This window comes from Drosophila rhopaloa, unplaced genomic scaffold (genome assembly GCF_018152115.1).
Source record: "Drosophila rhopaloa isolate 14029-0021.01 unplaced genomic scaffold, ASM1815211v1 contig_164, whole genome shotgun sequence".
NCBI lineage: Eukaryota > Metazoa > Arthropoda > Insecta > Diptera > Drosophilidae > Drosophila > Drosophila rhopaloa.
In genome coordinates, this window is record NW_025335044.1 from 1,184,566 (window position 1) to 1,206,896 (window position 22,331).

Consider the following 22,331-nt stretch of genomic DNA (forward strand, 5'->3'; position numbering starts at 1 on the left):
AATTGGGTACTTAAACAATAAAAAACAAGAAAGGAAAGCTAGCTTCGGGCGGAGCCGAAGTTGATATACCCTTGCAGAATACTCTGTAAATTATATTCTTCAAAATTATTCATATGATGCATTCTTGATACTCATAAAAAATCCCAACTTCCTAACTTTAAAAACACCAAAGTTATGGCATTTCCAATCGTTCAGTTATATGGCAGCTATAGGATATAGTCGGCCGATCCTTATGAAATTTTGGTATAAAACCCATAGAAAATCCCAAATTCCTAACTTAACAAACACCAAAATTATGGCATTTCCGATCAATCAGTTATATGGCAGCTATAGGCTATAGTCGGCCGATCCGGTAGGTCGGATTGATTGGCCAAATATAAAACCCGTAGAAAATTCCAACTTCCTAACTTTACAAACACCAAAGTTATGGCATTTCCGATCAATCAGTTATATGGCAGCTATATGGACGATCCCGGCCGTTCCGACATATATACTGCGTGCAAAGGAAAGAAGGGTGTGTGCAAAGTTTCAGTTCGATATCTTTAAAACTGAGAGACTAGTTTGCGTAGAAACAGACAGACGGACAGACGGACAGACAGACGGACAGACAGACTGACAGACGGACATGGCTATATCAACTCAGGAGGTGATCCTGATCAAGAATATATATACTTTATAGGGTCGGAGATGTCTCCTTCACTGCGTTGCACACTTTTGACCAAAATTATAATACCCTCTGCAAGGGTATAAAAAGCGAATGGTGGGACATTTTTACATGATGTCGATCCTAGCTTAGTATCAAAAGCTTGAATTTTGTATAAAGGGTTTTCTGGTTTTAATATAAACTAATTGTTAACATTTTATTATTTTGCGAAGAAAACTAAACAGGTATTCAAACGTTTTTGAAAGTGAAAATCAAAAATAAATACTTTTGGATTGCCAAGAAATTTCAAATTACATTAACTAATATCCAAGTTTATAAGTCATCACGATCCGGAACGAACTTACCTCAATGACAAAGCTAATGTAGCCTGTCAACTTGGTATTATTGTCATTAAGCACTTCGTGCATGGACCTTAGGGTGGAGCCCAAGTAAACATTGATAGTTTGGGCTGGAAGAAGCCCAATCATTGTGGCCACATGGTAGTCTCTCGTATTGATGGAACTGATCTGCGAAAATAATAATTTTTATAAGTTTTTTAACCGGGCCAGGGATCACATCAAGTGTAAGTTTGGTTTACGAATATGTAAATATATAATCTCTATTATTATTCAACGTTAAACGCCCTTAAATCCGTGAAATTAGACTTTCACAGATTTTTCTACATAAATAAATTGTGAATAATAAAAAAATAACATTTAACAATTCAATAATATAAGACACTTTCGCATCTGGCATTCTGATTGAGCTGGCCAGATCGACCTTTGAATGACTTACTCCGAATATCACATTCTGTACTCCGAAGGGAATGGGGGTAAGTCGTGTGAAGAGCACCACCCTAAATGCCTTTGGTCCAGATATCACGCGGAGAATGGCTCGCCCCGTTTCATTCTTGATAAGCCTGCAAAATGAATCAAACGAAACGGACAAATTAGATACGTAAAAAAACCTTTACTTAAGGCGGGGTACTTATAGCTTCTGTATGCGTTTATCTAACCCACAATCAGGAACTGATTGTAGGGGCTGTAAGCTAGCTCTACTGTTCGGCAGTCAACCAGTTCACGATGCACCATAAAAATTGGTGGAATGAATTTGTGAAGTGAACCTTTTTCAATCCAGTGGCAGCATAGTTCTTTTGATATTTTAAAATGTTTTTCGAGTTATATGCGTATATGTTGAAAACAATGAAGTTTTTCTATTATTTTATTTGATGCAGTCGTCCGATAAAAAAAAATCAAATTAACAACGAATTTCTAAAAATATTAAAAATTTCTTTGGATGTTTAAACAAAAATAAAGTTATAATTTATACTCAAGTATTTTTCCGATGCAACAGTGAAAACCACTTTTGTAATTAAAGGAGGTGTAACAATATACTGTTATCAGTTTTTGTTATACTCAATTATTTCTGACAGTTGCGCCATAATTATTTTTAAATGCCTGATAAGGCACTGAAAAGTCACCGTCTTAAAGAAACCAAACGAAGTATGAATCAACGAGTAAAATGACTAGACCTTGAATTTTATGAAATGTTGTATTTTTGCACCGCAGTAAGGGAGACTTTAACGACCCTATAAAGTATTTGTATTCTTGATCATTATCAATAATCAATAGAAAAATTGACAAGTTTAGGTTTTAAATTTAAAAAAGAAAGGAAGCAAACTTTGGCAAGCAGAGGTTTATATACCCTTGCAGTTATTACAAAACTTCGATTTCTATGCCTATATTACTAAACACAATGAAATTTGCGCTGCATCTTGCCATCGTTTCTACCTGCAATATGAAGACAACGTTTGAAAGAGTTTCTTTAGCTGAGCTACTAGTTTGCGTAGAAACGGATGGACAGATGGACGGACAAACGGACATGGTTAGATCGACTCTCCTGGTAATGCTGATCAAGAATATATATATTTTATAGGGTCGAAATATGTGTCCTTCACTGCGTTGCAAACTATTGACTGAAATTATAATACCCTCTACAAGGGTATACAAATGGAAGAAATATATCATATGCTGCTATAGGAATATCCCATTTTTAAGTTTAAATATGGATAATAGTGGATAATATAATAATCACCCAAAAGCAAGTCTAATTATGACAAATAGTGTTTTAATATTTACGATACAAAAGCACAAATATATATGTTGTGGTGGGTGGGTTTTCAGACACCCCCAGCGAGGTCATTCAGCCGGCGCATATCACCAGATCCGCGCTGATCTGCCCACAACATCCCCACGTGGGGATCTGGCCCGGCTGGCAGGTAAGCATACTGCTTCAATTGCCTGGCACTCGCTAGGGCAGAGGGCAGTGAGCACCTCCACGGAGTAGTCATCCCGGATGTGAAGGGTGTCGCCGAGCTGACAAAGAGTGCCCCTGAACTCGGGATACGCCTGACAGCAGTCGTCGGGAATGGAGATGGACAGGCGCAGCGACACCACGTTCCCTGGAGCGAATGGGTAGTCGAGGAGTCTCCGACTGGTGTCTTGTTTATCAAGTCCCATGTGCGAGACGACGACTGGCGTACAGTTGTACTTGCGAGCCACCTCGACAGTCTCGGCTGGACTCCTGTCGCCTTTGGGTAACACCCGGAGCTCCCTTAGGTGGCGCGCCAATAGAACTAGGTATGCGGCGTGCAGTTCCAGGGGTGTGCGTACGGCACCTTCATTTCCAGTGGACTGAATCAACGAACACAGATCGCGCCGTATGTCCAGCAGAGCACCGTAAAGCATTTTTTGAGGCGGCGTGAACCGGCCTGAGCTGGGCCAGCACCTGGCCAGTCCGCCTTGATATCCTCCGTACTGGCAGCCAGCATCCATCTGCCACAGTCCATTGCCATCTGGCCCACCTGACACCTTTGACTCGTTCGGATGGGCGTGCCGCATTCGGCATTTGTAGTCGAAGGATATAGCCAGCTCCTTGGGAATGCGCTGGTGCTGGGCGATCACTTCAGCCATGGAGTCTGCGGCAATAGCGTTAGCCCGACGAAGGGCACTCAGCTCCCGCGAGGTTTTTACGGTGCGTGTGTACTGGAGGATGTACCGGGGGTTGCTAAGAGGCTTCTTGGCCTCTTCGGCCGCCTCTTTCACTATCCGGCTGACTGGACTCGAGGGCTCTAGGAAGTGCCAAAGCTCGGGAGATTGATCCTTTAGCAGCCACAGCAAACTCTTCTTTAGCATGGCTAGGGGCAGAACATCGTCCACGTGGTGCATATGGCTATAAATCGTGGACAGCTGCGAGTCCACTTCCCCGGAAAGAAACAGCAACGCTCCAGATTTTCGCTTTCGGCTGCGGTGGAGTACCAGGGTCGCTCCTGGCCTTAAGCAGTCGCAGAGATAGAGAAACTCGCATTTCTGCCGGAGAGGGCATCTGCCGAGTGAATTAGCTCCGACCACCACAAGGACGTGCGCAAACATCCGGTTTTTCCTTTGGGGCTCGTTAAACGCGTCCTTTGCCTGCATATAAGCGTTCAGGTCATCCAAAGTCATTTTTCGGTGCAGGACGATCTCTTCCGGCACCATAACTGCGTTGGGCTTCGGATCGCTGTGGAGGTGATCGGCCATTGTGGCAAACTGACCGCCGGGGGAGTGGCGGGAAAACTTCTCGATCAGGTCGGGTACTGGGAGCGGTTGAATTCTTTTGGCGAACTCGGAGGACAGGACCGTTGGCAGAACTAGATGGACGTCACTCCGATCCGAAGCGGCCAATACGGCGTACCTTCGACGCACGCAACGCCATGAAAAAAACTTGAAATTTCGAACAGAACGCAGCATTGAAGAATTAAAGAATTAAAGAAAACACACTGTACAGAGGGGACTAAATGGACGAGACAAGACTGGGCTGAGACAGATAGACGATTGGGTGCTCTGATCTGCTCAATATGTTTGCTCTTTATTTTGTATTTGTATGCGATAGTTTCCCTTTCAGAGTGCCGACTGAGAAGATTATATAAATTGTTGTAATTCTGTACACAAAACTAAAATTAATTTTCGTCACAAAATCAGAATATTTTTCTCAAAAACATCAACAAGAAGCTTGATTACTAAGTTGACTACATTTTACTCTGATAGATCTTGTCATCCAATACTATTGTCCAATCAAGACCGTATTAAAGCCAGAGATTCTCAGCACCGAAGTTTTTCTGGGTAAGTACACAACTTCTAAGCTTGCTTAATCGTCCGTTCGGGGAGCTGGAGTCTGGAATTCTGTTGACTCAAACCTTAAGTCAGAATTTATAATTTTTTATGAATAAAATGAGATGAACTTCCTTTTTTTTAAAAAAAAAACTTAAGGTATTGTACTAATAACCTTTTAAATAATGGTTTCATTTGAAAAGTTTTGGTTGGTCGATAGATATTGTAGAAATCATTTTTTATTGCGACTTATATCTTGTACCTTGAAAGGGTTAAGCCAGTCTTATAATCGGGTTTCGACAAAGTTCCAAACAGATACCGCACTGGGACCTTACGCAGATCACTACATAAATTTTTTACCTTTTTATTAGAAACTTCTCACCTTCATGTAAAAACCTCTAAGATGTCTACTATTTAAAAATTTTTTAAAATGTTATTAACACCCACTTGTCAACATAAAATTGTAATAAAATGTTTTACGACAAAAAACCTTTTGAAGGTAACGTAATTTTTAATAAATGGAAAAGTTTACACTAATTTTAGCAAAGCATTTGATTTTGCAAGTTTAATAAGTCTTACGGTTTCCATGTGATCTTATAAAATGGATTTTAAGTTATAGCACAACGAGGTATCTCAGTGAAGCCATTCAAAACTTTATTTTTCTGACCATAAATATACTAGACTCTACCACAATATTGCTACTGCGGATCATGGCCAATCTTAAAAACGTTTATTTTATCATACTTAAAATGAAGTAAGTGTTTGTATTTCGTCTGGTATGTACATTAATTTAGTTTGTTCGTCCCTATTTCGTCCTTGACTTTTAATTTCATCTTAGGTAGTTATACCAATAATTGATGAGTGAGTTTTTCCTGATTATTTCCGATCGGGAAAAAAATGGTATAAAAATTTTACATTATACAAAAACGAGGACGGAAGCTAACTTCGGCAAGCCGAAGTTTTAATGCCCTTGCAGACATATACACATAGAAAACAAGAGAGAACGCTTTAGTCGGGTGCCCCGACTATCAGATACCCGTTACTCAGGTAAAGGGAGTGCGAGGGAGATGGAGATAGAAACTTTGATCACGCATAACTTTTTAACGAATGCTCCGATTTGAAAAATTTCTTCTACATTTCGATAGGTATTGATAAACACAATAAAACTGCATTTTTACTTCTCCGAAATATTTAAATTTTTAAAATCGTATATAAGCTATTGTGGGCGTTAAAGGGGGCGTGGCACTATTTTGAAACAAACTTGCGCTGCGTAGGAACTTCTAAAATCTACATGCAAAATGCCAATCTTCTAGCTTTTATAGTTTCCGAGATCTCAGCGTTCATACGGACAGACAGACAGACAGACAGACAGACAGACAGACAGACAGACAGACGGACAGACGGACAGACGGACAGACGGACAGACGGACAGCGGACATGGCTAAATCGACTCGGCTAGTGATCCTGATCAAGAATATATATACTTTATAGGGTCGGAAACGCTTCCTTCTAGCTGTTACATACTTTTGCACGAATACAATATACCCTTTTACTCTACGAGTAACGGGTATAAAAAGGGATATTTTCACAGCTTTTAGCAATTATTCCTATGGAAGCTATAAGATATCGACGTCCGATCGGCAAGCGCTTTTACCCTGATCAAGGTATGCGTAAATAAATAAGACTTGGAAAAATTTATGTCAATAGCTTATACACTGCGCGAAATATTCTGAAAAACATCAAGTTTGGACCGATTTTGCCCTATTATTCCTATGGGAGCTATAGGATATAGACGGCTGAGTGACAGTAACGAGCAATAATGGTCATAGAATTAATTATATAGGATATAGTCGGCCGATCCTTATGAAATTTGGTAGGTCGGATTGATTGGCCAAAAATAAAACCCATAGAAAATGTCAACTTCCTAACTTTACAAACACCAAAGTTATGTCATTTCCGATCAATCAGCTATAAGGCGGCTATAAGATATAGTCGACGGATCCTTATAAAATTTGGTAGGTCGGATTAATTGGCCAAATATAAAACCCATAAAAAATCCCAAACTCCCAACTTTAAAAACATTAAAGTTATGGCATTTTCGATCGTTCAGTTATATGGCAGTTATAGACTCTCCTTCGTCAGTTAGTCCGTATATAAGTCGAGATCTCGGAGAGATTTAGGATTTATAATGAAGATTCTAGACTTTCTTACGCAGCGCCAGGTTATGATGCCACGCAAAGTGGGCGCTCACAAAAAAAACACTTTAGAGACATTATAACTGTGAAAACTGTAAAAATACTTGTTCGATCAATATCTATGGACTCACCAGAAATCGCATAATTTCTTTAAAAAAAGTTATAGGATACATTAAGTGTTTATTATGACGTCAATGCATATTTGCAAACGTGTAGAGCGAGGAAACTTTTTTTATATATATATATATATATATTATATAATATATTGCATTATACAATAATAGCTTCGTTATTTCTTTATACTATTTTGAGAATAACTTATTTCATTAAAAACTCGTCATCAAAATTTAAAGCCCATCTGAGCAAAATTAAACGATATTAATTATTTCTACCTGTGTACTACACAGAACAAATTTGGTTGGTTCAATTAACAAACATTTACACATAATTTACTGTAACATTATTTTCTCATATTTTCATGACAACCCATTAGTAATTTAGTAGCAGGTCGAATAAATTTTAAATTAATGTAGTTTGTTGTAGCTTACATATATGTATTTAGTTTTTGTTTCGCTTACCGCAACTAATGGTAAAGCATCAATAAAATTTATACTATTTGTATTTATTGTCCTTCTGTGTTTATAATTCTCATTAAAGTTAAAAAGTTTGATCTTTATTATAGTTAATAATCGGCAAATTCAACCAAATTGCCCGTTGTAGCAATTAAACTAAAAATTGGATTGATTTAATGGGGCATTTCTTTCTGTGATTATTTCAAATATTGCATTCGAAATAGTTTTTGTTTGTTTTGTTGTAGAAAGGCTCAGTTCTGATTACTCCTTCATGTCAAATCTGCTTATAAACTGTAAACATGTGTACTATTTTTCATGACTTTCATTATTGATTTATTTAACCAAGAATATCCAGTTTTAGAAATGTTGCGTTTTTAAATATTAATTTTATATTTGAAAGAGCACTCACCTTTGCACGGGAATGCGGTGCCGGCAGCTGCGAATGGTGGCATGGGCCACAGCGATGCCCAGATTAGCGCCTACAATGACGGTGAGCCAGCCGCGAAGGCAGCCGAACAGGTATCCGGAGGTGATCAGCAAGACAAAGTAGCCCACCACCACAGGAAAGCTGACGAGAGCGAAGAGCACCATGTACACGGCGAAAGTCAGCCAAGGGTTCTGCACCTCGATCCAGAAGAGCAGCCGCCGGGCGTAGTCCCGTGTCGCCCAGCCGATGAAGATCAGGGCGCCCAGAATAGAGGCGGGCACTAGACAGCCCAGGTACCAGTTTCGGGTAAGGAATCCGTTGGCGCGCCCCCACCAAGAGTAACGCATCCGGCTGCGAAGCACGGAGGAGGAGCGGGTGACCCTTCGACTGGTGGCGTTGCTGGCGAGAAAGGGATCGCACTCGCTGTCCTCCGGAGAATCCAGTGCGAGGGCGGCAGAGGATGGATCGGGTATGCTGGCCGGACAGCTGGCCAGTGCGTCCTCCTCCAGACCTTCGGAACAGCTGACCTGGATCAGCTGCGTGGCGGTGGGCGCCGAGGGGAAGGGTGCTGGCTTCTGCATAACGCTGTTGTTATTCGCATATCCGTACGTGTTGTTGTTGTAACGGCAGCTGTTGATCTCGAAGTCCACTGATGACATGGCCAGGACTTACAGTTGGCTCTGATGCTACCTTTCTCCGTTTCTCTTTCACTTGTCGCTGCAAAATTTCACTTCTGTGCACCCGCATCCGTACAGACAGATGTTTTGAAATTTACGGGCGCGTGTGTGAGTTTGGTGTTACTTATGGCGAAGCAACCAAGTCCCATAAACAGTTGTTGTTATTGTCTTAATTTAATTAAAATTACGCTTTTTATGGTTTTATTTGTGCCACTACCCGCTCAACAAACGACGCACGTCTGCCATCAAAGTTCCGATTGGAACTTCGAGTTAACGCAGCCAGAGAAGGTGAGAGCCAGCTGAGTTGCACGCTTAGCTATTTCGCAGCTATATGTGTCTATTTTCACCGATTGTCAACTGGCTTTTTTTTGACAGATTTGATAATAGCCAAATTCAACCCAAACTTTGGAACGTTTACACTTGGATTGTGGTAATGCGTTTAGTTGAGTTTATCTGAAATTTAGACCCGCCATCTATTTTTGATTTTAACTCGATAACAAACAATTTAGGTTTGTCATTTTAAACAAAATCGTACGAGTATGTTATGTTATATAGCTACCATGGCAACGATCGAAGGATAACCTGAAAATCGTCAAATATAGTTTCATTTTTTTTACATCCGCTAAAACAGTTGTACCGAGAAATAGTTTCGACCAATCACACAGGCCGCCTAAGAACAAAAGAACGTGAAAATTTAGTTGTCCTGCCAATAAAACAGATAATAACGCAAAACTAAATAAAAATTTTGCAAATGTTTTAATCCACTGTTGTTAGCAAATTGGTGGAGGAGGGGAGTTATACTCAGAGGTACCGAAAATTGTCTATAAATAGATCAGTCGGGCACCAAATTCTCCATCTTCCCCTTGGAGAGTGATGTGGGAAACACCACTCCCTGATCGATAAATTCCTGCTGAAAACGTTGCCGGTGTAAATAGGCTATAAGTTTATTTTTAATTGCATCGATAGTTAACAATTATAATGTACGATGAAAATTAAAGTCATCGATGATCATTGCGTGACCGCAACTTGGTCACACTAATCGCGCAGCTGACTGGCCGGCATGGAATTAAGTAACAACAAAGTGTGCTGATAAATATATTTATATATAAGTGCCGAAATATGCTGCGCAGACGGTCGTTGTTCGGTCCTTGTATTGGTTTCCTAAGGCTATCAGCCAGGCTGCAGCACAGAGCTGGCCAAGCGGAAAATGACCAGGCAAGCAGTCTCTTGCCCGCGTACTCGGATGCAGAACGCCTGAAGATCCTGCAGGCCATAAACGAAAAAAGCATGGATCAGATGACCAGGTAGGTAGAGAAGACATCTGGAGTCCCATCTCAGCTTTTCATTCGATCCAGCTTTGACATAACCAAGTCGAGGGCCACCAAGCTGCACAACTGGAAGGTACGACACGGTCCGCTGCAAGACCTCAGTGACATCCTTTACGTGGAGGGATTCGGCCTGAAGGTTGCCATCAAGTTCTTCAAGAGTCTGCTTGAGCCGTTGGGAAGTAGGAGCAGCGGAGCTGTCGGAAAGCCAAAGGCAGCTCGAGTGGCGCCTTTCATTACACCGCCCATTGACGAAGCGCAACGCCAACGGATAGCCTCCTCTGTGGGCGTGCGCATCGGGGTAACTAGTGTAAGCTGGGCGCGGTTGGAAATCGGGAGCGGCGATTCACCCTGTATGCTTACCGACTGGCATCATCATGAGCTCAATGACAAGAAGCTCCACTTGTCAGAGCTTTCCCGGCGATGCCTTTACGTCTCCCACCAAATACCGCATGCCGACTGCTACGTCATGGAGAGTCCACAGATGGCCCAAGCCAGTAGCAACCCGGGCAGCATCGATCAACAGAACGTTAACATCCAGAAAGCGCAGGTGGCGGCCATCATGAGCTACTCGTTAATGTCCCGGTCGGATGCCGATGAAAACAAGGCCAACAGCCTCTACTTTATGCGCCGGTTTCTCTCAGCCCGCCTTTTCAATCACCTGGTAGGCACGGAGCGCGTGTCGTCCGAGGACACAATATTGGCCATGATGCGGACCCATTACAACGTGGAACATGAGCTCCCAAAAACAGATTCCTCGCTGAGCCTGCGCCAACAAGTGCTCTTTCCCGCCGACCTACGCCTCATATTTTCGCAGCAGGAGCGCTACCAGCGCGAGCTTCTGGGACAGGCCTTTTTACTTACCTTGGCCTTTACTCGACTCGTGCTTCTGCAGGATTCGCAAAGTATCGCCCTGGTTACCCGCAGTTCCAAGTGTTCTCTTCCGGGAGAGAAAAGTTGCGAGGCTATTGTAGTGTAATATTAAGGATATTCACAGTAACGTTATTTTGCACATGTACTTTTTTTGTTTTGTATTATAAACCAGTATATTAATCGCAACCTCGAATTAATGGGATTTCTAAAATTAAAATATACAATATTTATTCTAAATCGATTTCGTAAGGGGTTTTTTATAATCAGCAAAAAACAAAAGTCTAAACTATGCTGATTTAGAAAGGATTTTAATTGTAAGGTCGTTAACGTAATAAATAATCAACCCTAAGATGATTTTTAAAGCTTTTTAACATCACGACAAAACACGTAAAATAAAATTAACTTTAAAAGCAAGAAATTCTACCATTTTTTTTTGACATCGAAAATCTATTCTAGGGTACATTTTTCTAAAAGTAATGGTGTTTCCTTTTAAAATCTTAAACCTTTTATAAAAATAGAAAAATAGAACTTAACTGTGATGCAAAACTAATACTAACATCTAATTATAGTAGACTTATTCTAAACAAGAAAGGCAAGCTAACTTCGGGCGGAACCGAAGTTGATATACCCTTGCAGAATACTCTGTAAATTATATTCTCAAAAATTATTCATATGATGCATTCTTAATACTCATAAAAAATCCCAACTTCCTAACTTTAAAAACACCAATCGTTCAGTTATATGGCAGCTATAGGATATAGTCGGCCGATCCTTATGAAATTTGGTAGGTCGGATTGATTGGCCAAATATAAAACCCATAGAAAATCCCAACTTTCTAACTTTACAAACACAAAAGTTATGGCATTTCCGATCAATCAGTTATATGGCAGCTATATGATACCCTCTGCAAGGGTACAATAACTTGCAATTACTAGCCAACCGCAGAACGATGCTTGGCACTATTTTTATACGAAAGTTATTCCACTTATTTTTATACCCTTGCAGAGGGTATTATAATTTTGGTCAAAAGTGTGCAACGCAGTGAAGGAGACATCTCCGACCCTCTAATATTCTTGATCAGGATCACCTCCTGAGTTGATATAGCCATGTCCGTCTGTCCGTCCGTCTGTCTGTTTCTACGCAAACTAGTCTCTCAGTTTTAAAGCTATCGAATTGAAACTTTGCACACACCCTTCTTTCCTTTGCACGCAGTATATAAGTAGGAACGGTCGGGATCGGCCGACTATATCCTATAGCTGCCATATAACTGATTGATCGGAAATGCCATAACTTTCGTGTTTGTAAAGTTAGGAAGTTGGAATTTTTTATATTTGGCCAATCAATCCGACCTACCAAATTTCATAAGGATCGGCCGACTATATCCTATAGCTGCCATATAACTGAACGATTGGAAATGCCATAACTTTGGTGTTTGTAAAGTTAGAAAGTTGGGATTTTCTATGGGTTTTATATTTGGCCAATTAATCCGACCTACCAAATTTCATAAGGATCGGCCCACTATATTCTATAGCTGCCATATAACTGAACGATTGGAAATGCCATAACTTTGGTGTTTTTAAAGTTAGGAAGTTTGGATTTTTTATGAGTATTAAGAATGCATCAAATTAATAATTTTGAAGAATATAATTTACAGAGTATTCTGCAAGGGTATATAAACTTCGGCTCCGCCTGAAGTTAGCTTTCCTTACTTGTTTATTATTCAAAGAGGTTAGAGTTACTAGATCGCCTACACTTCTCAATCTTCTTGTTCCGCTAATTTGAGTCATTGAAGGTTAGAGTGTTTATGGCAAATAAAGACTATGCTCACTAATTAATATTAGTATTTTGTCTGTTAGTAGTCTGTTTGTCTCTTTATTGTCCTTGTATTACCTCTTGCGATCTCGTTTTTACGGCCCAATGGAATAGGGCTCCGCTCGAAAAAATTAATTAAATTGGTTGATTCTTAAAAAGCTCACAATAAGAACCAATCCGGCCAAGACCGTATTACTTTGTTGTTTTTTAATCAAATTAGACTTCGTATTGTTATTGAGTATGTTATTGTCGCCTGGCGGTTTAGTTATAGTTATGTATGTTTTCTGCAGATGTACCTGGCATTTTTCTTTGAAATATTGAAATATATTATTAATATTGATCCAGAGTGTGTGAACCAGTCGTCTTTTTAGGTAAATAGGTTTCTTCACTTAATAACTTTGATCTCTGTGAACCGACAGGGTATCTGCTTATTTTTAAATTTAGTCCGAGGCTGTTTTTGAAACGGGTGTCATTGCGCAGTGAAGGAGACATCTCCGACTTTTAGATCGGCAGACAATACATAAGGTTCTTGATCAGGATCACCTCCTGAGTTGATATTGCAAAATGTACGATCCGGATTCGTACCCTGTTAAATAGCTGTCTGTCCGTCTGTCAGTCTATCTTTTGTGGAATCACATCATCATTGAATTTGTGGTTAAAGCTATCGGGTGGTGTCCTGCTTAGTGTCCGTCCTGGCTCAGAACGCATGTATATAAGGTCCTGGTAACGGTCGGCATCGGACCTCGATATCCTATAGGCTTGGGGCCATCTTAACTGATTAAGCGGATAATGCCATTACTTTATGGTATAGATTGCAGACAAGTTAGGAAACTGGGATTCAATATGGGTTTTATACGTTTGAACAATCATTCCAACCTACCAAATTTCTATAAGGATCGGCCAAATTATATCCTATAGATGCCATAGAACTGATTGATCGGAAATGCTCAGATATCAAAGTTGTGTTTGAAAACTACACGGGACTCTACATTACCAATGGGTTTTATAATTAGTCGCAATCAATCCGACCTACCAAATTTCATAAGGATCGGTTGACTATATGAAAAAGCTGCCATATAACTGATTGCATTTCCCACTATTGAACTTCAAAAGTTTTTCACAACACAATGTTGGGAAATCATTTATGATTGGATTAAGATCTGAACAACGGTATATGACATAATTTTGCAAACATATAACTTAACAGAGTTATCTGCAAGGGTATATCAACTTCGGCTCGAAGACTAGCTTTTGCTTGTTTTTAAATTTAGTCAAAGGATGTTTTTCAAGAAAGGAAGATGTCATATGGGCAGATATTCTATCAAACGAATATTTTGATCGTTTTAGATACGGCAAAGTTCAATACATGATAGGTGTCCGATGACTTTGGTTAAATTAAAACCGTAATTCATGGTATTTAAAAATTACTAAGAACCGAGAATAAGAACCCTGTTAAATAGCTTCTGGGCTAATGCTGCAGCTACCTTTGTGGAATCACATCATCATTGAATTTATGGTTAAAGTCGGGTGGTGTCCTGCTTAGTGTCCGTCCTGGCTCAGAACGCATGTAGCCATAAGGTCCTGCGTCCACAGTCGCATGGACCTCAGTGCTTGCATAGGGACTTGTGGGGACATCTTAAGTGTAAGGGGATAATGACTTAAAGTATGGATCCAGATTGCAGACAAATAACGAAACACAATACGGCAATACGCTCGAACTATTTCCAAAGGCAAGAGCTTGTCTATAAGATGGAAATTATAGATAAATGCCAAAGATGACACGTGCCGTAGCTCAGATATCAAAGATGGTATAAAAACTACACGGGACTCTACATTAACAAGTATGATAATTATTCGCTCTTGCGACAATTCCAGTAACTTCGAGTTGACTTGAAAAAATGTGTTTATATTGCATTTCCCACTATTGAACTTCAAAAGTTTTTCACAACACAATGTTTGGAAATCATTTAGATTGGATTAGATCTGAACAACGGTAAATTACATAATGTTGCAAACATTAACTTAACGTTATCTGCGCACTTCGTCAAGACTAGAGATTGTTAGTAAATGATGTATAAACAAGAAAGGAAGCACCAAAGCCGATATGAACAGTAAATAATTACTATATCTCAAACGAATATTTTGATAAATATAAATACAGCAAAGTTCAATTTTTATGATAGATGTCCGATTTTAATTAAATTAAAACCGTAATTCCATAGTATTTAAATATTACCAAGTCCCGAAGAACAAAAAACAAATTAAAAAACCAAAGTTATAAAAGAAATATTTTTTTGATTGTTCCTATGGGAGCTATATGATATAGTCGCCCGATCCGGCTCTTTCCGACTTATATACTATCTGCAATAGAAAGACAATTTATGTTTTCTAGTTTTCTACGCAAACTAGTCCCTCAGTTTTAAATCTATCTGCTTGAAACTTTCCTAAAAGTTGTCTATCTATTGCAGATAGTATATAAGTCGGAACGAGCCGGATCGGGCAACTATATCATATAGTTCCCATAGGAATAATCAGAAAAAAATTGTAACTTTGTTGTTTTTATACCCTTGCAGAGAGTATTATAATTTTGGTGAAAAGTGTGCAACGCAGTGAAGGAGACATTTCCGACCGTATATTCTTAATCAGCATCACCAGGATAGTCGATTTAACCATGTCCGTCTGTCCAATATAGGCATAGAAATCGAAATAACTGCAAGGGTATATTAATTTCGGCTTGCCGAAGCTTGCTTCCTTTCTTTTTATGGCTAATTTTATTTTGGGTGTACCTTCTTACTTGTTTAGTCTTATATTTCTATAAAAAACATAAATTTAGTTACATGCAAATTATAATTGTGCCGTTTCATTCCACCTGAGAGATTAGCAGAAGGAAAAAACAACATTGCTAGATTGACACGGCTTGATGGTGACCAAGAAATATACATATGTACTTTATAGAGTATGTATAACAAATTTAAACAAGCGGAAAGTTTGGGCTAATTTTATTTCAATACCTCAAAAATTAAATTTTAAACTATTTATAAACATATGAAGTACGTAAATTAAGAGAATTCTTTAAATCTGCTTATACTTAAACCAAGTAACAATTTCATAAAGTTATTAGATTCAATACCCTATTTTTGATTTTTTTTTCCAGCGCCGGTAACACTGAAGTCGTTGTCGGTGAACTTTTGAAGAGGGCGCGAGTGCTTTGGTAAATTCCAAGCCCTTGTGGTTCTCTCGCTCTCAGCAGATGCACCGGCTGCCGCGGTGCAGCGTCCACTGGGATGGCGCCGGCCAAGACTGGGAAATTCACGAACTTCGTTTAAATCGGCGGTAAAGGCGGTGTGGTCAGCGGGAGCGTAGGAGCTAGATGCTACGGAATATTTGCTGCCAGTGGGCGATGTATCACGGGACTGGGTCTCATTCTTAACCCGCGACCCTGGAAGCGAGTAAAAAGAGTCGAAAGAGGACTCTTGCGCAAGTGAGGATGTGTCCGACTGAATGATCCGGTAGTTTGGTTTCGTTTTAGGGGGTATGTGCTTTCCGGGTTTGACAGTGATGGCCAAATCGCCACACATAAAATCGCTGAAGGTGTAGGCCCATCTAGTCACCATACTCTGAGTACAGTACTTGGTGCGGTCGTTCTCCTCGTGATACTGAAAATATTCATTAGGGAAGAGCCTCAACATAGAAAGACTATTCAAAGCGGTATTCTTACCTGACATCCGATCTCGGGCGTAAACTCAAAGAAGTCCCTCCCAAAAAAGGCGTCGGTCACGTATTTGTTGATATTTTCGTCAGGCAATCCGGCGATATCCAAGACCTCCTTCTTCAATATGAATAGCAAGTACTGGATGTCGAACACCTGAATCTTCTGGCCCCCGTCTCTGCAGTCATTCTCATCCTCACAAGCCAAGTACTGAAAGCACGACTTGACCATGGAAATATTTTCCGCGGGGGTGAAGACGACGAGCTGGTCTCCCTGACACTTGGTTAAATAGTCCACAATGTTTCGGTACAACTTGCCCATATTATTCTCCCCAAGCGCATTGGGCGGCAGCGGCAGGTTGTGAGTGGTCGACGAGTGGTGCAAGGCATCGCTGCCTTGCCCAAAAATGATATGGCCGGGGTCGATCAGAGTGCTATAGATGGACTTGATTCCCTCCTTGAGTGAGTACTCGCAGGCCGCAAACTCAGCGGGCACATAGACGTCGGTGGTCAGGGCCTTGGTGAAAAAGTTAAAGGCGGCAAAGACGAACTTGGTGTTCTCCAAATCTGCACCAAAGCATGTTAGAAGTCATTTGGGAGTCGGTCTCTTAAGATGCGTAGCTTACCATGGGACTTCTTCGCGTCTATTACGATGCGTTCGGTGCTGCGCTTCATGTTCATCAGACTCTCAGCTGCCTCGCGTTGGGCTTGGTCCACCTGGGACACTCCCTGACCGTGGCAGTTGAGGCGCTCTCTCTTTCCGCGTTCCATGACGTCGGCGTCCTTCGCGCCCGAGTTGTAAGGGCCCCGCTGCTGGACCGTCATTTTCTGAGAGGTCGGTGGTTAGGCTTTGGTTCGGGTGCGGAATCGGAAAACCTACCTCCCAAATACTGCCGCAGTGCGCAACAGCCTGCGCTAGCGTCATACGGCGGCCCTCGGCGTTACGGTTCCGCCACTCGTTCACAAACATCATGAATCCACTATGCTTCTTAGGGGCCATCTTAGCTGGGCGTGGCAAGTCGAAGGGGAGGGAAATCGGACAGGGTTACTGTTGCAAACGTCGAGCACGTGTGCGCGAGCGAGCGAGACAGCGAAAGATAGGTGAGCACCAATGAACGGGCAGAAATATGTGAGTTTTCGGTCCTCTAAAAATGGTGTTAAATGGATAATGAGCGTGGTTAGCCTAGCTTCAAGAACGAACTTCGAATGACGCCTGGAGAAGGTCTTGCGCGAATTGTAAACAATTCGGGAGCTGTGTCATGAGAATATCAAAATAGCAGACGTTTGAAATTTACAGCTGCTGTAAAATAATGCCAGCGAAAAATGAACTAATAAAGCGAGTACAATGACCTCCACCGTTGCGCAACACTAAAAGGGTACTCAAAAATATCGATTCTTTAAAAAGTATCAACAAAAATGCATTTAATGCATTTATTTTTATAATTAAATGTAATTTAATTTTAAAATTTATTGGATTCCTCATGTTTCTCAAGGGTCTTTAATCATAATCATATTTCAAAGATTTTTAAGCTGTGATACAGTAAAACCACAAAAAAAGGGGACTTATAAAAAATTACGACATTGTTTGCTGACAGTTATTAGCATGAAAAACTTGTTTTTTTTTAAATTGGTGAATGAAACGATTATTCGGGCTTAAGAATGATCTGTTAAAAATTAAAAAAATTACTTATTTATTAGCCATTGTTAAATACAATTTTTCTGTATATTTACCGTTTATATAGGAAATGTTTTATTGATGATCCGTCTCTTTATATCACGTGTATTTTTATGGATGAAAAATTCGTTGGTGAATTTCTTGTTCATTAACATTGGATTGGGCTGTCTAGTTACAAAGTTCTGTAAATAATATGAAAGCTGACTGATTTGGAGGAAGTATACAATGGGCCGACTGGTAGGCAATAATGTCCTAATATTATATTATGATTAATCGACTGCTGTTAGCAAATTGGTGAAAGAATAGAGTTCTACTGAAAATGGCATCAGAAGTATCGGGAGACAACGATGACAAAGAAACAATGTTTTCACTAAAGCGGTACGTGAATAAAAACAAGGAAGCAAACTTCAGCAATCCGAAGTTTATACACCCTTGCAGTTATTACAAAACGACTACATTTTGATTTATATGCCTATGTTACTAAAAACAAAGAAGCTATCTCGATTTTGCGCTGCAGTTTGCCATCGTTTCTATGACAGCTACATACTATACATATGTATGATATTGTTGTCCGATTTTGACAAAACTAAAAGCGTAATTCTGATATAGTAAATAATTACTTTATCTCATAGAAATATTTTGATAAATAGAAAAACAGCAAAATACAATTTTTTGTTAATTTGTATTTATTTGATTTTTCTATGGGATTTTTAAAACCGTAATTCCATAGTATTTAAATATTATCAAATCCCAAAAAAAAAAAAAACATTAAAAACAACTAACTTATATTTTTTAAATTTTTTTTCCGATTGTTCCTATGGGAGCTATATTATATAGTCACCCTATCCAGCTTGTTCAGAGTGTATAAACGCTACCTGGAATAGTAAGCAGATAGCTCTAAAACTGAGGGACGGATGGACATTGCTTTGCAAACTTTTGACTAAAATAATAATACACTCTGCAAGGCCATAAAAATACTAAGTACCAACAGAATTTCAGAGCATTTTCAGATCACTAATCGCAACAGCGAGCTTTTCCCAATCCCGCGGAATTTGACCGCAGCAGAAATATCGCCTCTGGTCGGGCATTGCTGTAAAACAACACAGCACTAGCGAGCCCTACCCGATTATTGTTTTATTATGGAAATGGAAAATCTCAACTTGGTCATGAAGAACGGAATCTTAAAGAGCTACGCTGCCACTAGCAATGAAATCAGCCGACTGGGTGCAACAGGATGCAGCCAGCCCACACGGGACTATAATACCTGGCTGAAGAGACGTGGCCTGGCGAAAAAAAACAGAAACAGAAGTTACGGCAGTGCCTCGAATGCAAGTTTATTTGTCCACAAACAACACTGCAAGGATCAGAACTAGCCGCAGAAATTGGAAGCAGGACTATTTTCCGTGCACCGCCGAAGGTTATTATATTTGTCCAAATATATACACTATGTATATTCCCCGAACTGAACTTTTTTCGAGCTTCAACACTTGCGCAGGGTTGCTTCGACGCTTAGTGTTGTGCAAAAATCGTTTGATCGCGGCTCGCAGGAATTTTGTTTATAAAACATTCAAAAGGCAAAAAAATCGAGTTTAGTTATTATACTTTTACTTATTTAATATTTTTATTTTATTTTACAGGAACAGGAAACTACAGACCTAGACCGCTTTCTTGCTACGTCCATTTCATCGGTCAAACTGTTTTTAAAAACAGACGAATTATAATCTGCAGGATGGCCGCCAGCCTGGACGAGAAGAAGCAGATACAGCCGGAACTAATCGACCACTGCACCATAGATCTAGGCGAAACTGAAAATAAGATAGAGAAGGTGGACTTCTGTATGAACAGAGCCCGCCTCGCATTCTTGCATGCTGAAACCGTGGAAGATCCCGTCCAGAATTCGACTCTGAAATCGAAGTCAGTGGAGTTGCCGTCTGAGGATCTCCATCCATGGCTAAAGTGCTGCGGTCGTAACTTTATGCGTTCAATATTCTCGCTCCAACCAAAACAAAATCCCAGGCCCGGCTTCACCCGTCGCCGGCGAGGTATGTTTCCCTTAGGCAGCCAGAGCGCCCCGTAATCTAGGCATTACATTTGACTCTTATAACATGTGTAATACAAATAAAGACCATTGTTCTCAAACGTAAGGTAAAAAAATAAATGAGGAATCCCTCAGTAATAACCGCTGGGGTGGTACTCCCCCGGGTATCCTGTGGGCCACTCGGCGTAGGCATTGAAGGCAGGAGGAGGCGAGTAGACGTCCGGCCGGAACACGTCCTGGATCCGGTGACGCAGGTCGTTTGGACCCAGATAGTAGAGGGATCGCGTTGTGGACAAACGGTGTCGCAGGTCGTAAGCACCGAGCTCGTGTGGACGTTGGTTGTGAGTTCCGGGCGCTAGGTAGCCTGGCAAGTGCTGCGCACTGTACTCCAGTTGGGTATAGTGTGTATAGACCATTTGGGGAACAGGTGGGGTAGGCAGCAGATAATGGCGCAACTCCCTGGGGCGGGTTAGTCGGTTGTCGTGAAGCGTGATCATCGGGGAGATCGGCCGCGGCAAGATGGGGGAGGACCTGACCGACGGCGGCTTGATGCAATCTTGTGGCGGAATGTCCTCGACTGGACTTGCCACTTGGTCGGCCATCCAGGACTTGTCCGCAAGTGACTTCACGGTCTGGTTCTGAGAGGCACTCTTCGGATGCTCCTGAAGGTTACTCTTCGGGCTCCTGGAAGGCTGGCGGGCCTTAGTTGGCCGACTTTTACTCACCGTGCGCGAACTGGATGCGCTTCTCGAACCCTCATGCAGCATGACCTTAGCTGATATGGACCTGCTCCTAGAACGCTTTCGGATCGGTTTTCTGACTGGCCGGCTCCTTGAACGCTCCCGCAACGAAACCCTGTTCCCTAATTGCTCTCGTACCAGTCTCCTGGCTGACCTAGATCTGCTTCTTGAACGATGACGAGACAATAGGGCTGGCGAGTGTCGCCGGACGTGCCTTCTTCCACATCCGGGCGAGGTAGGCCGACCCCGGTAGGGACTGCGACGTCTGTGTCTAATGCTCGGAGAAAGATGTCTTAATCTTCTGTCAGAGGGGCGACTTCTTATAGAACGGGAACGACTCGTGCGATCCGAATTTCGAGATCTGGATCTTAATCTTCGCCTAGGCGAGACCGGCATGCAAGAGCGCCTCAGCCGGTTTCTAGAGGAGCTCCTCCTTCGAGATCGTTTCTGATCCCTGGATGGGCTCTGGTGCCATCTGCGGCTGGCAGTGCTTGATCTTCTTTTGCCTGAGGACGAGTTTCTTGACAAACTCCTTCTCCTGCTTCTGAACAAGGGGCTGGGGCTGCGAGTAATAGGTACTCTTCGTATCGGGGAACTCTTTCTTCGAGCACGTTTCCGCTCTTTGGATTCGCTGCGACGTTTTCTATGGTCTGGCTTGATTACTTTGGCCTTGGTTATGATCGTTTTCTCGGAGAACATTTCTTTGTGCTCTACGCTGCCCCAGCAGTGTCCTGAGTTGGCTTCTGGACTACTTAGGAGATCCTCCTCCTCTTGGCATTCTTTTGCAGAGAAATTAATACCTCGAACGGGATTCTCCTCCCCAGATAAACTTTCCTCAGTGTTGTTGGCCTCACTGGAAGAGATTTCGCCCGACTCCTGCAAGGATTCAACTTCTAAGTCGGGCTTTGATCTTCTAGTGAACAAAGACGAGTCGTCGGCCAGTGAAATGGAGGGCGGCGGTGGCGTGATGACTGGTTTTGCTTCCAGATCCGAATCGTCCTGCTCTCCATCCAGAAAGTCTCCCAGCTCGTCCAGGACATCGCATAAAGCTTCGCAAAAGAGCTCGCTCTTGATGTGAACTAGCTCAGCAAGCGTATTCTGCTCGCTTCTTTCCACTGTTTGGAGCTGACATCCAGCCTGCGATTGGACACATTTATCCATGGTGTATTCGGGATCATTGTACGCATCCATGCACTTGTCGTTCTCTGGTGACGGGGGCTATACGAGAATGTGTACAAATGAGAAATCAGAATTAGTTAGAGAATCTGCGACTTTACTTAAGGGATGCAACAGTCTGTTATCCTTTTAAATACCCACCTTACACGGAGGCTTTTCTGTGTTCGAGCGACCAGAGCCCCGCTTCGATGAAAAGGATGGTTTCCTACTTGTGGCTTTCATTATTTTAAAAATTGTTTGAATTAATTTTATAGCTAAGCATTGGCGTTAGTGCATTTTGGGTGCCTTAAATGTTTGATAGCTACAGACAATCGATTGCATA

The 22,331-nt window shown here is 41.3% G+C and overlaps 6 protein-coding genes across 7 annotated transcripts in view; 2 read left to right on the forward strand and 4 right to left on the reverse strand.

Moving 5' to 3' along the window:
• Positions 1-8,964, reverse strand: part of LOC108053863 (transmembrane protein 64) — a 10,591-nt gene extending 1,627 nt beyond the window's left edge. Inside the window, exons 1-3 of the mRNA XM_044458331.1 lie at positions 7,968-8,964; positions 1,439-1,562; positions 1,009-1,170 (exon numbers count right to left, since the gene is read on the reverse strand). Of these exons, the coding sequence (XP_044314266.1) occupies positions 1,009-1,170; positions 1,439-1,562; positions 7,968-8,644 (963 nt within the window). The 5' untranslated portion in view covers positions 8,645-8,964. The remainder of the gene's footprint in view (positions 1-1,008; positions 1,171-1,438; positions 1,563-7,967) is intronic.
• LOC108053872 (xaa-Pro aminopeptidase 3) lies at positions 2,707-4,627 on the reverse strand. The gene has a single exon (XM_017136593.2). It carries the CDS (start codon positions 4,429-4,431, stop codon positions 2,860-2,862), a length of 1,572 nt encoding a protein of 523 aa, XP_016992082.2. The 5' UTR covers positions 4,432-4,627; the 3' UTR covers positions 2,707-2,859.
• A 723-nt stretch (positions 8,965-9,687) lies between the features above and the next one.
• LOC108053864 lies at positions 9,688-11,101 on the forward strand. The gene is made up of 2 exons (XM_017136581.2): positions 9,688-9,966; positions 10,018-11,101. Exons 1-2 carry the CDS (start codon positions 9,782-9,784, stop codon positions 10,964-10,966), a joined length of 1,134 nt encoding a protein of 377 aa, XP_016992070.2. The 5' UTR covers positions 9,688-9,781; the 3' UTR covers positions 10,967-11,101.
• Positions 11,102-15,642: 4,541 nt separating this feature from the next.
• Positions 15,643-19,382, reverse strand: LOC108053868 (protein maelstrom). Of its 2 annotated transcripts, XM_017136587.2 has the most exons (6): positions 19,320-19,382; positions 18,112-18,237; positions 17,261-17,525; positions 17,007-17,208; positions 16,391-16,947; positions 15,643-16,328 (listed from the first exon to the last, which is right to left on the reverse strand). In XM_017136587.2, the coding sequence occupies exons 3-6, from the start codon at positions 17,378-17,380 to the stop codon at positions 15,804-15,806; spliced, it is 1,404 nt and encodes a 467-aa protein (XP_016992076.1). In that variant the 5' UTR covers positions 17,381-17,525; positions 18,112-18,237; positions 19,320-19,382; the 3' UTR covers positions 15,643-15,803. The 2 variants fall into 2 exon arrangements, with proteins under 2 accessions (XP_016992076.1, XP_016992075.1); XM_017136586.2 differs by lacking the exons at positions 18,112-18,237; positions 19,320-19,382 and adding an exon at positions 17,582-17,780.
• On the forward strand, positions 19,365-20,199 carry LOC108053869. The gene is made up of 2 exons (XM_017136588.2): positions 19,365-19,472; positions 19,693-20,199. Exons 1-2 carry the CDS (start codon positions 19,382-19,384, stop codon positions 20,130-20,132), a joined length of 531 nt encoding a protein of 176 aa, XP_016992077.1. The 5' UTR covers positions 19,365-19,381; the 3' UTR covers positions 20,133-20,199.
• A 25-nt stretch (positions 20,200-20,224) lies between these two features.
• LOC108053867 (serine/arginine repetitive matrix protein 2) lies at positions 20,225-22,300 on the reverse strand. Its single transcript, XM_017136585.2, has 2 exons — positions 22,151-22,300; positions 20,225-22,051 (listed from the first exon to the last, which is right to left on the reverse strand). The coding sequence occupies exons 1-2, from the start codon at positions 22,229-22,231 to the stop codon at positions 20,225-20,227; spliced, it is 1,908 nt and encodes a 635-aa protein (XP_016992074.2). The 5' UTR covers positions 22,232-22,300.
• Between the last annotated feature and the right edge of the window lie 31 nt (positions 22,301-22,331).

Coding starts and splice junctions, on each gene's coding strand:
- LOC108053872 (XM_017136593.2), bottom strand. CDS start 4,431: ATGCTGCGTTCTGTTCGAAATTTCAAGTTTTTTTCATGGCGTTGCGTG.
- LOC108053867 (XM_017136585.2), bottom strand. CDS start 22,231: ATGAAAGCCACAAGTAGGAAACCATCCTTTTCATCGAAGCGGGGCTCT. Junction 22,052..22,150: donor CAGAAAAGCCTCCGTGTAAG/GTGGGTATTTAA, acceptor ATTCTCGTATAG/CCCCCGTCACCAGAGAACGA.
- LOC108053869 (XM_017136588.2), top strand. CDS start 19,382: ATGCAAGTTTATTTGTCCACAAACAACACTGCAAGGATCAGAACTAGC. Junction 19,473..19,692: donor TTTTCCGTGCACCGCCGAAG/GTTATTATATTT, acceptor TTTATTTTACAG/GAACAGGAAACTACAGACCT.
- LOC108053868 (XM_017136587.2), bottom strand. CDS start 17,380: ATGGCCCCTAAGAAGCATAGTGGATTCATGATGTTTGTGAACGAGTGG. Junction 17,209..17,260: donor ACTGCGGCAGTATTTGGGAG/GTAGGTTTTCCG, acceptor CCGACCTCTCAG/AAAATGACGGTCCAGCAGCG. Junction 16,948..17,006: donor AGACGCGAAGAAGTCCCATG/GTAAGCTACGCA, acceptor GCTTTGGTGCAG/ATTTGGAGAACACCAAGTTC.
- LOC108053864 (XM_017136581.2), top strand. CDS start 9,782: ATGCTGCGCAGACGGTCGTTGTTCGGTCCTTGTATTGGTTTCCTAAGG. Junction 9,967..10,017: donor AGCATGGATCAGATGACCAG/GTAGGTAGAGAA, acceptor CATTCGATCCAG/CTTTGACATAACCAAGTCGA.